General features: G+C 63.5%; 1 protein-coding gene across 1 annotated transcript; it reads left to right on the forward strand.

Annotated features, from left to right (window-relative positions):
- The first annotated feature begins 813 nt into the window (after window positions 1–813).
- Window positions 814–10,243, forward strand: LOC138837740 (transcription factor GATA-5-like). The gene is made up of 6 exons (XM_070036679.1): window positions 814–1,327; window positions 2,591–2,766; window positions 8,217–8,342; window positions 8,688–8,775; window positions 8,989–9,113; window positions 9,336–10,243. The coding sequence occupies exons 1-6, from the start codon at window positions 814–816 to the stop codon at window positions 9,489–9,491; spliced, it is 1,185 nt and encodes a 394-aa protein (XP_069892780.1). The 3' UTR covers window positions 9,492–10,243.
- The last annotated feature ends 5,406 nt before the right edge of the window (window positions 10,244–15,649 follow it).

Consider the following 15,649-nt stretch of genomic DNA (forward strand, 5'->3'; position numbering starts at 1 on the left):
AGAGCGCAGGCTGGCCAGTGTGCCTGGTAGGTGCTACACTGCCCGAGCCAGGCCGGCGGTCCGCACGATTGAGCAGATCCTGAGCTCCTCGGGAAGTGCGGAAAGCGACAAGCCCCCCCCCCCCAGCCCCGGGAGTCCACAGCCCCGCGCGTCCGCAGGTGTGGCCGGGCCGGGTCATGGCCACAGCCTCAGATCGCGCAGCCAGCCACGAAGCCAGCAGGCGCGGGCCCCACGGGGAGGGATCGCGGGGCGCGGATGGATAGAGGGACGGCCTGGCCCTCTCCTTGCTCCGCGGGTGTCCCGAGCGACCCCCGCGCCCGCCCCGCCGGCGGCCCGCCCGGGTCACGTGGCACCCCGACCCAAGCCGGGCGCTGACCCCGCGGCGAGGGAGGGGCGGCCTCCGGGAGGGAGGGGCAGGCGCGCGGGGCGGGGCGCGCGGGGTGGCCGGGAGCCCCAGTCCCCTGCAGAGCCGCCCCGGGCCGGCTCGGGCCCGCGCTCCCGACTGACCTCGGCGGGCGCCGCGCCGGCCCTGCCCCGGTGAGTGCCCCGGGCCGGCCCGGCGCCTCGGCCACCGCTCCCCACGCCGCGGCGCGCGCCGCCCCGCGCGAGCAGCCCGAGACCCCGGGTCCGGGCCGCGGAGGAGGGGGCCCCGCGGCGGGGACGCAGCGCCCGCCGCTCCGGGCCGCCCCTCCCGTCGGCCCCGGGTCCGCCGGGCGCCGCGCGCCGGAGGCCGCACCTGCCGGGCCCCAGGCGGGCGCCCCGCGGTGACCGCGACGCCCGCCGCTCTTCCCCGCAGGGCAGGACCGCGCGAGGATGTACCCGCGCCTGGCGCTGGCCGCGAGCCCCGGCCGGGCCCCCTTCGCCGAGCCGGGCGCCTTCCTGCCGGGCGCCGGGGCCCCGATGTTCGCGCCGCCGCGCGCGCCCCCCGCGCTGCCCTACCTGCCGGGCTGCGAGCCGCGCCCGCAGCCGCCCGCGCTCGCGGCGCACGCGGCCTGGGCCCCCGCGGGCCCCGCGGACGCCGCCTTCGGCCCGGGCAGCGCGCAGCCGCCCGGGGCCCCCGCGTTCCCCTTCGCGCACGGCTCCCCGGGCCCCGGCGGCGGCGGCGGGGGCGGCGCGGGGCCCCGGGACGGCGCCGCCTACCCGGGGTCGCTGCTGCCCCGGGAGCCGTACCCGGCGCTGGGGCGGCCCGCGGGCGCCTCGTACCCCACGACCTACCCGGCCTACGGGAGCCCCGACGTGGCTCCGTCCTGGGCCGCCGGACCCCTCGACGGGCTGCACGGCCTGCAGGGCCACCCGGCCGCCCTCGCGGGCCGCAGGGCGGCCTTCGGTGAGTACGGGCTGAGTACGGGCGCGGGCGCGCGGGGCCAAACCCGCTCCCTGCGAAGCGCGCTCCCTCCCCGCGGCCGGCCGCTCTTGGTGGCCTTAGCTCCGCCGGTCCCGGTGGAAGGCTGTGCCGGCGGGGAGGCGCCTGGCGGGTTTCCTTCTAGCATTACTGCAGAGAGAAGGAGAGGAGAGGAGGAGAAGAGGACAGAGGAAAGGAAGGAAGGAAAGGAAGGAAAGGAAGGAAAGAGAAAGGAAGAAAGGAAGAAGGAAGGAGAGTGGAAGGAAAGGAGAAAGGAAGGAATGAAAGGAAGGAAGGAAGGAGCCAGAGAGCTCGTTTACTTCCGCCTTTTCATCCAACTAAACCCAAAACAGCACACTCAGTTGTGCCTCTTGGGAGCGTGCGGTTGGGAACTGGTTTTGAGGAAGGTGTAGATGGATACTGGCTTGTTTAAGCAGGCTGCCGGAGAAAACCTGCGTCCAGTCTCAGGCTGGGCTCTGGTGGCTCGGTGGGAGCACGCGTTCCGGCCTTCCGCGTCAGGCCTGTGGAGCGGGCAGTTGCTCCACCCGGTCTCTGAGTATTTTAAGCAGCAGTCTCCACTCCACTCCGAGCCTCCCTGGGCTGATGGGGGGGCTTGCTGCCGCCCCACACACACACTTTTTAGCTGCCTTTTGGCTCCCCTGGCCCAGGCGCCCAGCGCAGGCCCATGCCTGGCGCCCACCCCCAGCTGGGTGATGATTGATCCTCACCCCGCCCCCGCCCCGGCACCGCTGGCGCCTGGCTGGGCCCGGAGGGGCCAAGCGGCCCTTCACCCCGCTGGTGTGGGTGAAGCTGCGCTGTCCTGTGGTTGTGACCACAACAAAGCTGACAGTAAGGCCACCAGAGCCCTTCTTAGATCTTGTTCTCCCAACCCACCTCCCCTCCACGTTGCAGAGGAGGTACAGGAGGAGTTAGGGGAGCAGGGAGGGGACATAGTAGCATGGGGCAGTGCCCTTTGGTCCCCTCCCTTCTCCAGGGGAGACATTTCTGCTTCCCAAGCGGGTTAAAACTACAGATGTGTGTGCAGCCCCTGGTTCAGGCCGGGGCCATCTCTAAAGTTCAGTTTATTCACACTCTGGCTACCTTATTAAAGTAGCAACTCTCTCTACAAATAAAAGGAAAAAGGGAAACGAGACAGGCACAGGACAGGCAGGGAGGGGTCAGCCCGCAGCCCCCTGGCTCCCGGGAGCCGCCCCGGAGGCCGGGGCTCACGGGCTGCTCGTCCGGCAGTGTCCGACTTCCTGGAGGAGTTCCCGGGTGAGGGCCGGGAGTGCGTCAACTGCGGGGCCCTGTCCACGCCGCTGTGGCGCCGCGACGGCACCGGCCACTACCTGTGCAACGCCTGCGGCCTCTATCACAAGATGAACGGCGTCAACAGGCCGCTAGTGCGGCCCCAGAAGCGGCTGGTGAGTGCTGCCGTGCGCGGGGCCGGGGGGGCCGGGGGGAGGACACGGGGTGGCCTGGCTCCCGCAGGCCTCCCCAGAGTGAGGTGGGATTTCATGTCCAGGGGAAAGCCCAGGCAGCCCAAGACCCCTGGCATGGCGGAGGAAGCAGGACGCAGGCAGGGGGCTCTTAATGTGCTCAGCCTGAGCAGCCCCAGAACTTGGGGCCTGCAGTGCTGCCAGGCTGCTCAGCGCTCAGCCACAGAGGGCTCAGCCTTGTCACCGGGCCGTGATGGCCGCGGGCTGGCCCGTGTCAGGCTGGGGATGGTACCCAGCAGAGATGGGGGGTGCTTTGCTGTGCGTGTTAGGTCCCTAAATGAGAGGATCTTCAGGCCTTTGACCCTGGGGAGCACTCTCCGCCCATACTTTTAGGGGTCTCCGGGAAACCAGGCCTCAGGGGGCTCCTTTCCTTATTGGTTGAACTTGTTTTCACTTTCGGTTCCTGCTGGCGTGCATAGGGCTGGGGGGACAAGGGGCCCCCAGACCCCAGGCAGAGGGGTCAAGAAGCTTTGTGCTGTAGTATCTTACAGGCCTACCCTTAACTCAAGTGTACAAAGGAGCTTTTGAGTTACCGGGTCAGTGGTGGCCCCCGTCGGTCTCCAGCCTGCGCAGGGGTGTTGTGGGCCCAGAGCCCTCTGCTGAAGGGGTGTGAGCCCGAGGCGCCCGGTGGGAAGCTGACGGGGCTGGGGTGTAGCCCGCTCTGGTCCTTGGCCGCAACTCGGGGGTACCTTGTGCTGGGGGCCGGCCTGGCTGAGCACAAGGAGGCAGGCAGGAAGTAGGAACTGGACACACCAGACCCCAGCCGTCTCTCCTGGGAGGGCTTCCCTACACCCTGTTTCACCCTCCGGTCCCTTCCCCAGTGGATCTGCTCGCATCACTCCCCGTGAGTACCACCTAGTCCGGCTTCCTAGTGACCATCTCAGAGAGAAACCAGGATTAAAGGGAAAAGAGCTGTCGCAGATCTTGTGAGACTGAACCCCAGACCTCCCAGCAGAGCCTCCCCAGGCCGCAGCCCTGCCCCCTCGGCTTTGTCCACACACACCCCCATTCCGGTCCCTGACCAGGCACCAGGATGAACCAGCAGGCAGAAAGGGGTCAGGAGATAGCTAAGATAGCTATTGTCTCCTCACAGAGATGCACGCACACGCGTGCACGCACACACACACACACACACACACACACACACACACACACACACACACACACACACACACACACACACACACACAGACCACCCAAAACCTGGGGCCCCAGGCTGAGCGTGGAGGCAGAGGCAGAGCCCAGCCCTGCTCAGGGCTGCCCGAGCCACAGCCCAGGGTGGCAGATTCAGAGCTGCAGGAAGCGAAGCGGGTCGGTTGGGAGCAGTCCCGTGCTGTGCTGTAGAGACCTCGGTGGACAGGTGGGGGAGCTGGTGGAAGGTCTTGGCTGGCTTTGGGGTGTAGCTTTAGGAAGGCTTCCTGGGCCAGCCATCCCTGCCCACCTGCCCTCCCCAGGACCCTGGAGAGTGGAGCGCCCGGCAGCCTGGGGTCCAGGCCTAGTCCAGCCCTGGTCATGGAACAGGCCGAGGATGTGTTTGCCAGGCGGGGCCTTTGGGTGCTCCCCTTTTTTCCCAGGAGAAGCTGGGGCCTCCTTGACTAGCTCAGGGAGCTAAGCCCTGGTCCTTGCCCAGGCTTGATATAGATGCCCTGAGAGTCTGAGACCCTGGGCCCCCGGCTCCGGGCTGTGGGTCTGGGCTGGAGCGCCTCACCCAGACTTCCCACGGCTGAGCCACATTCACTGTAGGGTGTGGCCAGACCCCTGCTCAGCAGAACCTGTCCTGGATGACGATAAGTATTGTAGGCATGTCACCAAGAACACAGGAAAGGGACAAAAAGCCGCTCTGTGTCCCTCTCTCCCCTCCTCTACCCCCCACCCCACCCCTCCCCTCCCCCGCACCAAGTCTCCCTGGCTTTCCTGCATGCCTCATACCTTAGACCTGGGATCAGTGGGGACAAGCACCACAGTGGCCCTGGGACCCCCACACCCTCTGCTGTGCAGTGCACCCCCCTCTCCATGCACAGACAAGGCCCACTGCCCTGAGCACCAGCGCCTTGGCTGCAGCCTAGAGCCCACCAGCCACGGCCAGAGCGGGCAGCAGGTGTACAGCCCAAGGCTCATCTAGTGCCAGCTCCAGGATCACGAGGGCCGGCAAGTAAGCTTGGCCCCTGACGGCTCGGCCTTCGAGGCTCACCCAGCCTGAGTTCTCCCTGCACTCCTCGAGACTCACACTGCAAGCCCCCTGGCCCTCAGGCACAGGTGCTTTGCCGACTAAATGTGTGCTGTGTGCTGAACCGCGGAGACCCCCACCCATGCCCAGGGCCCTGACTGGCTGTGCCCGCCGCTCGTGGAGACCGTCCAGGTTCAAAGGAGCCCCTCAGTAGCAGAGACCTGCATGACCCGCAGCTTCTGCCCTCGGCGCTCCACCTCTGCTTCTCCCCCAAGCTGGCCTCCAGCCCTTTCCCTCCACAGTACCACACGGCTGTGCTGCCCACATCCACCCTGCCCTCCATACTGACTTCTTTTTGTCGGTCATGGGGCTTGAACTCGGGGCCTGGGCACTGTCTCTGAGCTCTTTTGCTCAAGGCTAGTGCTCTACCACTTTGAGCCACAGCGCCACGTCTGGCTTTCCGGTGGTTCATTGGAGGTAAGAGTCTCTTGGACTTTGCTGCCCAGGCTGGCTTTGATCCTCAGATCTGAGCCTCCTGAGTCGCTGGGATTGCCGGCGCGAGCCAGGGTGCCTGCTCACCGTATGATTTATGTGGAAGCTTCAGATGTACACAAGGCCGGTGCTTGGTAAGGCTCTGGCTTGGATGAGCTGGACGTGAAGATTAACTTCTTTCAAAAAGAACATCTTAAAAAAAAAATAGAAAGGCAGCCAGGAGAGGCCTGGCGTGGGACGGCCTGAGAGCAGCCGCCTGGGTGCCCTGTGGACAGATGGCTGCCAGGGGCCTCCGCAGGGTGGGGGTTGGGAGAAGGCCCACAGTGCTCAGCAGAGGGGGGAAGTTCTGCTCTGGACCCTCAGCACCTCTGAGCCTTAGTTTCCCTCCTAGATGACAGCCGTTGTGAGGTTCAGGAAGAGATAGGTGAGGACACATTTCTGAGACTATTCTATTCCCTCATGCCCTTAATTTTATAAAAGTAAAGCCGTCGCTGTAGAAAGACTCCAAGTTCTCTTCAGACTTTCCTGCCGTCCCCTCCCCTTCCCCGGGAGCTTTGTCTCATGAACACTGCATGCCTGCACCCTCTTGTTTTTCACTTCCGGCCTCCAAGGAGCTCCGTGTGTGCAACAGGCAACTGTGCAGGGCTTGGGGTAACATGCACACGCCCTTGTAGGTGTGCATGTAGGTAGGCGTGCGTGTGCACACACATGCATGTGTGTCGAAGTGCCTGGGGGCCCTGCTGGGTCAGGGAGAGAGGGACGTCTGGCTGTGGCTCTCCTCGCTCTTAAGGAGATGCAGGAGGTGGGGGCCGCAGTGGGACCTGCGTGAGTCACATTCAGAACACCCAACAGGTGTGGATTTCAGCTGCGTAAACAGTCCCCAGCTGGGCAGGGGACGGCCTAACAAAGGCCTGGCTGCCGGATTGTCCCAGTGCGCTGAGGGCCTGGGCCTGCAGCCTGGCTGAGGCGCCAAGCCTCTCACTGTCAGTGGACTCCTGAGGGTCTCCACAGCCAGGCCAGGCAGCTGGGACATGGCTGTGTCCATCATGCTCTGTGGGGAGAACACCCCACCTCATGTGCAGCCTGGGCAGCGAGGACGGACGTGGTCAGGGTGTGGTCCAGGGCCAGGCAGAGGAGAGGCAGAGCTGTACGGGGGACGTGGCCGGGCAGGTGGCTGGGCCTGGGGCGGCAGCAGCTCCAGCCTTGTTGCCGAGGTCTATGTGTTAGGGGTGTTCTCCCCCGTGGGAGCACTGGGGCTTAAACTCAGGGCCCTGCTCTCACTTGGCTCAAGGCCGTGCGCTGCCATTTGAGCTATAGCTCCACTTCTGCCCTTTAGTTGGTTAATTACAGGTAGGATTGCTCATCTTTTTCTGCCTGGGCTGGCTTCAAACAACAATCCTCAGATCTCAGCTAGGATTATAGCATGAGCCACCGACATCTTGCTAGGTCTAGATCCCAGAGTCCCAGCAGAGCCATGGCTCAGGGTCCTGGAGGCCGCAGTGCTGGGAGGTCTGGGGTCTCTGGTGGGATTGGGCACAGGGGTCAGTCTTTGCTGGGAGCCACGGGCCGGGTGGGCACACAGCACCTCTGCATGGCTTGGTACCCTGTCCAGGGAGCAGTGCACACAAAGGTAGAGTAGAGGCTGAGAGCAGAGAGACCTGACACCGTCTACCTCCAAACTACCCACCACCTACTGCCGTCCACCACAACCTACCCCGGTCCACCACCATGTACCCCCATCCACCACCACCTACCCCCCATCAACCTCCCTCTACCCCCATCTACCACCACCTACCCCTTACCACTACACCCATCCACCACCATTTACCCCATCCACCACCTACCCCCATCCACTGCCACCTACCCCCATCTACCCCCATCCACCACCACCTACCCCATCCACCACCACCTACCCTCATCCACCACCACCTACCCCATCCACCACCACCTACCCTCATCCACCACAACCTACCCCCATCCACCACCTACCCCATCCACCACCACTATCCTCATCCACCACTACCTACCCCTATCCACCATCATCTACCCTGCCTACCACCACTACCCCCATCCACCACCACCTACACCATCCACCACCACCCCATCCACTGGTTGCTGGGGACAGAGGCCTGGCCCCATCCACTGGGGAGCTGGGGAGAGTGTTCCCAGGGAACAGCAGGCCGTGAGCTTGCCCTTGGGCCTGGCCTCTGGAAGGGGCCTGTGGCTTTGGGGTTCTACTCCCCCATATGGCTATGTGTGGAAGCAGAACCCCAAAGCCACAGGCCCCTTCCAGGCCCCCACCCAGCCATGCAGGGTAGGTGAAAGGCCAGCATGGATGACCCAGAGCCAGAAAAATGACAACCACATGTCTGTGTCTTCATGGCTGGGGCGCCACAGCCCACCGTGGAAGGCCCACGGCACCTTTACCAGCGGGAAGCAGAGACCGAGAGGCGGAGGGGCCTGTCCTGGGCTGGAGGGCGTGGAGGAGCAGGGAGATCATGTCCTCGGCCGGTCAGAGGCAGGACTGGCGACCTCACGGACTCTAAACGCCCCACCCGCCCCGGTGTGGAGCCCCTTTAGCTGCCAGTCAGTCCTGAGTCTAGCTTCCGTGCTTTGCGCTGCAGTCAGCATCCGCTGCTCACAGGGGCAGCCAGCCCCTCCCCACCCCCGAGCCCCGGGTCCCTGGCCGGGGCTCACACTGGCTCCATCACTACAGTCCTCCTCCCGCCGCAGTGGCCTCTGCTGCTCCAACTGCCACACGGCCACCACCACGCTCTGGCGGCGCAACGCGGAGGGTGAGCCGGTGTGCAACGCCTGCGGCCTCTACATGAAGCTGCACGGGGTGAGTGGGCGCCGGCGTGGCCCTGCGGGCACCCGGGGCCGGGGAGCAGGCAGGTGGCGGAGGGCTGCGGGTGCCTGGCGGACGTGGCTGTGCACCTGTTGACCGCAGGCGCTGCCCCGCCCACCGTGCAGACAGACACAGCCATGCCACCTGGCAGCCCCCGACACCCTGGTCCGACACCCCCCGTGCCCGAGCCCCCGTGGCCCCAGAGGTGGCGCTGAGCAGACAGGGCTGTTCAGGATGGGCCAGGCCCAGGAGTCCAGGAGGACCCGTCCTGGGGGAGGGGGCCCCAGGGGTAAGCATGGACTAAGTGAGCAGACTCCCCCTGCCCCACGTTCCTTCCAGGTGCCACGGCCACTGGCAATGAAAAAAGAAAGTATTCAGACACGGAAACGGAAGCCCAAGAACACAGCCAAGACCAAGGGCTCCTCAGGTGTGGAGTGCGTGGCGTCCGGCCTTCGGGGGGCGGGGGCCTTGGCCAGCTGTGGTGAGTGGGGTGAGCACAGTGGAGGAAGCCACGCCAGCCCCCACCCGGGCGTGCTGTGTGATCCCAAGGAGTCTCCAAACCTCCCTGGGCCACGTGGCAGGAAATGTGGCCAGATCTGGCATCTTCTTTCTGTGAGTACCCCCACCCCCTTCCTCCCAGGATCCACAGCGAACATCACAGCTTCCCCGTCTGCCGTCCCCAGCACAGACAGCTCAGCCGCCACTTTGAAAACAGAGGCCAGCCTAGCGTCCCCCACGTGTTCCGGGCCCAGCATGACCTCCCAGGTAACAAGGACGTGTGGCCGGGCCCCAGAGAACCCCCGCTGACTTCTTGGCCAACCCAGGCCTGGTGGGAACCCCAGGGGTCCTTCCTGGAGTTAGCCTCAGCCACCAGTGTGGCGCCCTTCCCACGAGCCTGCTGCGGCTGCAGCCAGAGCCCCGTGCGGAGGCTCACCGCGCTGGGAGGCGGTGCCACCTCTGCATTCTAACACTGGGTCCTCCCTGCAGGCATCCGGCCAGGTGGAGGACCCCCTGGCCCCCAGCCACCTGGAGTTCAAATTTGAGCCCGAGGACTTTGCCTTCCCATCCACAGCCCTGGGCCCTCAGGACGGCCTTGGAGGGGCCCCGCGCCAGGACGCCTGGTGTGCACTGGCCTTGGCCTAGGACCCCGTCAAACTAGCACTGGTGCAGCGTCCCCAGAACAGCCCCATCCACCCCTGCACCTGCCTCACTCCAGCACGGCAGAGACCACCAGGCCCACGGGAGAGCCGACCTCCCAAAGGAGCCACAAGTTCCACAGCGTGGCACTTTGTGAACTGACCAGAGCAAGAAGATGGCTGGGGAAAGGTCTTGCGGCCCACATGGACAGCTAGGGGCTCCCCAAGCCCTGCAGAAGCCTCTCTGCTGCCCTCAACCACCTGAACTCTTGCTCCCGCTCACCATCCACACCGTTCCAGGTTGTGGTAGGTGTCCAAGCAAAACAAAACCTGAGGCAAAGAAGGCAGCAAGGTGAGGGGTGGATACAGGCCTCCCCGGACCCCAAGGTCCCCACGTTGGCTGGAGGGAGCCATGGTGCAGAGTGCTGGCCCTTCGAAGGGCAGGAGGGCCAGGCATGTGTGCAGGTTGCACACAGAACTGGACACCACCCTCAAGGGAACGCCGTCCACCTTGCAATCATCATGAACTTGTGTATTTATTTCGATGTTTATTCCAGAGAAGGCCGTGAAGGGCCTTGTTCTGATAGAACCCTTTTGCCGTGACCATTGCTGGCAGGTAGCAGAAAGCGTCTGCAGGCCTTGTTGAGCCCCACGCAGAGTTTGGGGGTTGCAGTGGAGGTGGCAGGGCCTCAGCCTGGCTCAGCTGGGACTGTCAGTCAGGCTGCTTTCCCAGCAGACCCCGCCCGCAGCAGCCTTCATGTCGTGTCCTGCTGCTGTCCTCCAGCTCTGTCTCTGGGCTGGAGCTTAGCTGCCGAGGATGCGGAGGGAGGGGAGGGGAGGGGGCGTCCTTGGGGGCTACACCCATTGATTGCTAACTTTCTCCAGCAGGACATGATTGTCCAAGGGAGCCAGAAACATGGACTTTTAAAATGTGATGCCTTCTAATTCAGTGCTTTAAAACAAAAACAAACAATTCCGTCACCATAATTTTAGCAGTCTTTTGAATACTGCCAGCCGACGATAGCACAGCGGCAAGCCGGCCCCTAGTGCACCTCCCATTTAGAGCCACACGTTCAGCTCAGTCTCGGGACAGGGCCTTTGTGGGGAGAGCGGCTCCCTGCGGGGCCTGAGGCCGGAGGGCAGGGCGTGCTGCAAGGGGCTGCGGTCAGCCTCCAGGTGCCCTGCGTGAGGTCCTGGGCTCAGGGCAGGAAGCCGGTCCGGCCGCCGCCCTCTGCGGTCATCAGCCTGGGCGCTGTGCACAGGCACAGCTCTTGCTGCGGTTTGCTGAGGCCCATTCACGAGTGATGAGACCAGGTGAAGAGAGGTGAAAGGCTCACTCAGCCGGAGGGGACCCGGACCAGGACTGCCCCTGGCGGCCACGCCCCCTTCCTGACCGCCACGCCCCCGTCCTGACTGCCACGCCCCCTTCCTGGCAGCCACGCCCCATCCTGATGGCCACGCCCTCGCCCTGACTGCCACGCCCCCTTCCTGACCGCCACGCCCCCGTCCTGACTGCCATGCTCCCTTCCTGGCAGCCACGCCCCATCCTGATGGCCACGCCCTCGCCCTGACTGCCACCCCTCGCCCTGACTGCCACGCCCCCTTCCTGACCGCCACGTCCCCGTCCTGGCCGCCACGGCCCTCACACCCACCTCTGGCCCACCTGGGTCTCACAAGGGGGTAGCCGCCCCATTGCCCAGTGCCAGAGCCCCGCAGACCTCCGGCGGTCCACCGACAGTCCCCAGTGCCATGAGGATGGTCGGCCTGGTCAGACTCGGGCCTGCATCTCTGGGGAGGTGAGGCTCCGCGCGCCCAGCACCCAGCACCAGCCGAGGGGCGGCATCCGTTGCAGTGGAACAGCGGGAAGGGAAGAAGGTTGGGGCAGCAGTCCGTCAGGGCAGGGAGTGGCGCAGAAAGGGGACAGGAAGGGCCAGATGCACCCTCGGGGACCCACCCCGAGATGGACCCCCTCCTCCGGGCGCCCTGCCGTGCACACTGCCCGGAGGGTGAACTCCCCCGTGAGGTGACAGCCCTCAGCATCTGACCGTCTCTGGCGGGGTCCCCAGACACCTCCAGAGGGCCTCACTAGCCTGGGAGACCATCAGTCCGCCAAGCCGACCACCACGAGCCGGGAGCCCGCTGACCGCAGCCATCCCAGTCGCTGGTGGGAAAACCCCGGCAGCCCCCTCAGCCTGTCCGCAGCAGCAGGAGGCTGGAAGGAGACAGATCTAGGCTCAGACACAAGCCCAGGCGAGAACAAGACCCTATGTCAAAAGTAACCGGCAAAGCACAGGGCTAGAGTCATGGTTCAAGTAGTGAAGCACCAGCCTAGCAGGTGTGAGATCCTAAATTCACAACCCAGAACTTCTGAGAAAGACCCACCACAGAGGTGTCAGGCCCAGAAGGTGGAGAGACCTGCGGGCAGTGGTGTGACTCCTGAGGACTGCCCTGACCCCTGCATGGACGTGGGCTTGGCCTTCCTCCTCCCGGAGGAGAACACTGGGCCACGGAGGGCTGAACGAGGACTGGGCACGGAGCATGCCCGCTGCAGTGCACCAGCCACAGCCCTGACGCCTGAGCCTCAGTTTCCCCATCTGTAGAGGGAGGGGTGCCTGTGACTAGTGTCTGTAACCCAAGCACCCATACAGAAGCCCCATCAGGGGCCACAGCAGGCAAGGGCCAAGTCAGGGAGGTGTTGGCAGCCAGAGGGACAGGACAGGTGAAGATCACAGAGGGTTAGGGAGGCCTGGTCACAGTGGGGGCGGGCCCCTCCCAGGCCCCTCCCTCCCCCGCCCCCTCCCTCCCACACCCCATTTCCCCTTCACTGTTCTGGATGGACCAGGATGTGGGGGGGGGGATGCCTGCTGGGCAGTCAGAGCTGCTCAATTTAACCTTCTCTCCTTTGGGTGGAAGCCCGCTGAACCAGGAGCCTTAATATAGCTGCAAGCACCCCTCCCTGCTGCTCGTCCACGCACCCCACCACCTAGTAAACACCAGTGGAGCTGTGGCTCAAAGGGTAGAGTGCTGGCCTTGAGCACAAAAACTCAAGGATTGGGCCTAGTTCCCAGAGTTCAAGCTCAAGGACCAGCAAAAAAAAAAAAAAAAAAAAAAGGATCCTGGGCTTGAACTCAGAGGCTAGGCACTGTTCTTGAGCTTTCTTTTTTTCTTTTTTTTTTTTCTTTTTTTTTGCCAGTCCTGGGGCTTGAACTCAGGGCCTGGGTACTGTCCCTGAGCTTCTTTTGCTCAAGGCTAGCACTCTACCACTTGAGCCACAGCACCACTTCCGGCTTTTTCTGTGTATGTGGTGCTGAGGAATGGAACCCAGGGCTTCATGCGTGCTACTTCCCAGCCTGTTCTTGAGCTTTTGTGTTCATGGCTAGAGCTCTACCACTTTGCTCTGCAAGGCCATTCCCAGCTTTTTGGTAGTTAACTGGAGATAAGAATCTCATGATCTTTCCAGACCAGGCTGGCTTTGGACTTCAGTCCTCAGAACTCAGACTCCTGAGTAGCGAGAATTACAGGTGTGAGCTACTAGAGCCCGGCTAGAATTGTTTCCTCCCTCCTTCCCTTCCTTCCTTCCTTCCTTCCTTCCTTCCTTCCTTCCTTCCTTCCTTCCTTCCTTCCTTCCTTTTTATCTTCTTTTCTGCCTTTGCTTTTGTTTTGGCTTTTATTTTTGTTTGGGCAGTACAAAGTTTTAAACGTAAGGCCCATGCTTGCTGGACAAGCTTCTTACCATGTGAGCCACACCTCTAGCCCTTTTTGCTTTAGTTATTTTGCAGGTAGGGTCCTGAGTTTTTGCCTGGGCTACCATGGGACCATTATCCTCTTACTTTTTCCTGCAAAATAGCTACAATGATAGGCACACACCATCACGCCCACCTTATTGTGCTGAATGAGGTCTCACTAACTTTTTGCCCAAGCTGGCCTCCAGCCTCTATCCTCTTAGTTTCTGCCTCGAGTGACTGGGATCGTACATGTGTGCCACTAGGCCTAGCTGGAGTTTCTGGACTCAGCGATGTCTGGGGCCTAGCGTTTTCCCTCGTGCTGTGGCCTGGCTTGGTGAAAGAGGAAAGCACAGAAACGCTGCTCCTCAAGCCTGTGAGGCCATCGCCCACCCCACCCGGCCCGGCTTGTTTTTCTGTTCTTCTTTTGTTGTTTGTGGGGCTTGAGCAGTGTCTCTGAGCTCTTTTGCTCAGGGCTGGCACTCTACCACTCTGAGCCACAGCGCCACTTCTGATTTTCTGGTGGTTCATTGGAGATAAAAGACTCACCGACTTTCCTGCTGGGCTGGCTTTGAACCATGATCCTCAGGTCTCAGCCTCCTGAGTTGCTGGGAGGACAGGCATGAGCCACTGGCTCCTGGCTCCAGCTCTGCTTCTTGCTGTGGCCAGTCACAGATGTCTGGTGTGGTCGCTGGATCCATGGTGCACACTGGGCGCTTTGTGGCCGACCATCACTGACCATCTCCAGGCCCTCCCTGCCCAGAGCAGCGGAGTCCAGAGGACGCCGCTGGGTCGGTGCTGGGCCCCGAGCTCAGGCTGCGGCCGAAGGCTGCTTGTCCTGTGTGGTCAGAAAAGATGGCATCTCAAAATGGGGCAGTGTGTGCGGGCTGTGCTGGTCTGTGAGCGCTGCGATGTCTAAAGGAACCGCAGTGCGGGGGCTCCGTGCCACCCTGGGCCAAATAAAGACATTTCTTAGAAAACACCGCCTGTCGCTGCTGCTGCAACCAGGGAAGGGACAGTCCAAGAAGGGGACAGACCCCCACAAGGCCCTCTCTGCTGCCCTCGGCCCCAGCCGTGGGTGGGAGCCGCTGAGGGGTGGGCAGGGCGCAGCGGGAGAGGGGAGGCCGGCAGAGCCAGCCAGCCCTGGCTCGGGCTCAGGCCCAGCTCCCGCCCCGGCTCTGGCCCCGGCTCTGGCTCCAGCTCCAGCGCCGTGCTCTCCCGCGAGAGGCCCAGGCCCCATGCTTCTGGGGAAGGCAGACCCGTGTCTGGCACGTGGCGCCTCCAGCCCCTGGAAGGGTGGCCAGAGCATGGCGTAGGGGGTGGCCAGCGCCTTGGTGCCCGCTCCTGCGGCTCAGCCAAGCACGGAGCAGGAGGGAGGCTCCATTGCAGCCTGGCTGCAGCCCGCGTGCGCCCTGGGCGGTGCCCGCCGCCTGGCCAGGCCGGGCTTCATGTCTGCTGGGCCCATCCAGGTCCCAGAGCAGCCCCTCTCGCCACGCCCGGACCCCGTTCCACAACGGGGACTGTGAGTCTGGGGCCTCCACACCCCAGACGCCGGGCGCTGGGGAGCTCTTCACACACCGAGGAGGGGTGTCAGGCTCTCCGCGGCCACGCGGAGGCCGCCCGGGCAAGGCCCTGCACCCCGCCAAGCCGTTGACACGGACGGCTCCAGCCGCCTTATTTATTATCTGATAAAGCGCTCTCGGCCGCCGTGGACGGCGGCGTCTGGCCACGCTGGGGCCAGCGGCCGGGGGAGGAGGGAGGCTGTGGGGACCAGGCTGAGCCGTGGGCGTCCCTCAGGCCAGGCCTCCGCCCTGATGGGCCAAGCGCATGAAGAGCCTTGTCTGTTCCCACTCTCACCCTCCGCCTTTCTTCTCCTGTGCCCCAACAGCCACCCAGATAAAGCTAGCCTTGGGGCTTAGAAGCATAAGGGGTCCCGTACACATCTGGAGGCACCCCCAAACCTCCCACGGGTCTGCCACCACCCACTTTCTACTTCTGCCACTTTGCCTGCAGCTGGGACTCCCTGTGATACAGAAATGGGCCTCCTCTCTTCGGCCTCCAAACATCCATCTTCCCAGGGCCCAGCTCTGCACGGCATTCCCTTTCAGGCCCAAGGGACAGTTGCCAAATGCATCAGTCCTCAGGGCCTTTGCATGTGCTGCTCCCTCTAACTGCAAAGCCTTTTCTTCCTCCTACACATCTAACCAGTAACTCTGGGAAGAAGACACCCGGCCCACTCCCCCCCAAACACCAGCTACTTCCTCCTCCATCGCTTTCCTGGGAAGGGACAGGAGGCACAAACTGTAATCCTGCCCCTGTACTTGGAGTTCTAGCCCCAGCCAGCCTAGGAGGCCTCTTGTAGACAAATCAGTGTGATTCTATATACCTGTGCACCTGGGCATGCGTGCCCACCGGTGTGTGGACGTTGTATGAACGGTCACAC

The sequence above is a fragment of the Dipodomys merriami genome, unplaced genomic scaffold (assembly GCF_024711535.1).
Source record: "Dipodomys merriami isolate MVZ:Mamm:240054 unplaced genomic scaffold, mDipMer1.0.p SCAF_275, whole genome shotgun sequence".
Classification (NCBI taxonomy): Eukaryota; Metazoa; Chordata; class Mammalia; order Rodentia; family Heteromyidae; genus Dipodomys; species Dipodomys merriami.

What these genes read in the sequence shown, in the direction of transcription:
- LOC138837740 (XM_070036679.1), top strand. Translation starts at nt 814, where the DNA reads ATGTACCCGCGCCTGGCGCTGGCCGCGAGCCCCGGCCGGGCCCCCTTC. An exon ending in GGGCCGCAGGGCGGCCTTCG is followed by an intron (nt 1,328 to 2,590) that starts GTGAGTACGGGC and finishes CTCGTCCGGCAG; the next exon opens with TGTCCGACTTCCTGGAGGAG. An exon ending in TCTACATGAAGCTGCACGGG is followed by an intron (nt 8,343 to 8,687) that starts GTGAGTGGGCGC and finishes CGTTCCTTCCAG; the next exon opens with GTGCCACGGCCACTGGCAAT.